The sequence below is a fragment of the Etheostoma spectabile genome, chromosome 13 (assembly GCF_008692095.1).
Source record: "Etheostoma spectabile isolate EspeVRDwgs_2016 chromosome 13, UIUC_Espe_1.0, whole genome shotgun sequence".
NCBI lineage: Eukaryota > Metazoa > Chordata > Actinopteri > Perciformes > Percidae > Etheostoma > Etheostoma spectabile.
Genome location: NC_045745.1, coordinates 26,294,166 through 26,295,236, shown reverse-complemented (window position 1 = coordinate 26,295,236; position 1,071 = coordinate 26,294,166). Strand labels below are relative to the sequence as shown.

Below are 1,071 nucleotides of genomic sequence, written 5' to 3'. Positions count from 1 at the left end.
GGGGGGGGACATTTCTTCTGACACCTTGGCTAAGAAGATGATGGTTATACAATAATTAAATGAATTGTACTTTCTTGTGGAGCTTTTTAGTTTGGCTTATTTGAAACTGTGTACTTCTATGAGATTCTCGCTGTTCCGAGTTTGAACTTTCATGGTTGAGTGCACTCATTGAAAGCCGCTTTGGATAAAAGCAGCTAAATGAAATGAAATGTTTTGTGATGATCCATCACAATAATTTTGTTAATTGGAGTACAGTTCATTGCAAGTTTCAAATTTGACTTGTCTTCTTTTCTTACAGCATTGGCTGAAATTTTAAGTGTGAAGGAAGTCTCTTCGAGAAAGCTTTACTATGTTCATTATATTGACTGTGAGTATAGTTTGTTACTAATTATTTTAGTTTTGTTTTTTTTAAGTCGTTTTACAAGCTGAATTTATTACACAGAAACATCACAAAAAATGTCTTCTTGTTTGTGTAAAATTGCTTGTGTTAAAAGTCAACAAGCGGCTGGACGAGTGGGTCACAGGGGACCGACTGGACATGAAGAAGCTTCAGTTCCCTAAGAAAGAAGCTAAAACACCAACCAAGAATGGTCTCTCAGGCTCCCGTCCCAGTTCTCCAGAGAGAGAAGTGGTAAGCGACTGCTACACCACCAATTGTCTATCTCAGACCCCCAGTCATTGCAACAGTACACTCAGATTTGGGAGGATTCCCATTGTAAAGACACTAGTAGACACAATATGAGCCTTCAGTTTACCTCCCAGCATTTTGACAGCTGTAACTAGTCTAGGGATGTAACGATGACCGGTATAACGGTAAACAACGATACAAATGTTGGCAATAACAATTACTGTTTCCCTTTTAAATTATCATTATTATCACGGTGGATTACCATGGTGTAAACACTGTGTGTGTTTAATCCTTCCCAGCTTCATCCGAGTCTCCTGAAGTTGCCAAGTAGCCTACAATGTGCATTTCTTGAAGTTGGAATCATGGCGAAAGGAGGCGATGACAGCGCTTAGGACATTTATCAGTCCTCTTAAGAGGACTAAGTCTGAAGCATGGGCATATTT

The 1,071-nt window shown here is 39.1% G+C and overlaps 1 protein-coding gene across 1 annotated transcript in view; it reads left to right on the top strand.

The window, feature by feature from the left end:
- The window catches only part of kat5a (K(lysine) acetyltransferase 5a), a 9,440-nt gene that overhangs the window by 729 nt on the left and 7,640 nt on the right, over positions 1-1,071 (top strand). Inside the window, exons 3-4 of the mRNA XM_032534077.1 lie at positions 299-367; positions 495-631. Of these exons, the coding sequence (XP_032389968.1) occupies positions 299-367; positions 495-631 (206 nt within the window). The remainder of the gene's footprint in view (positions 1-298; positions 368-494; positions 632-1,071) is intronic.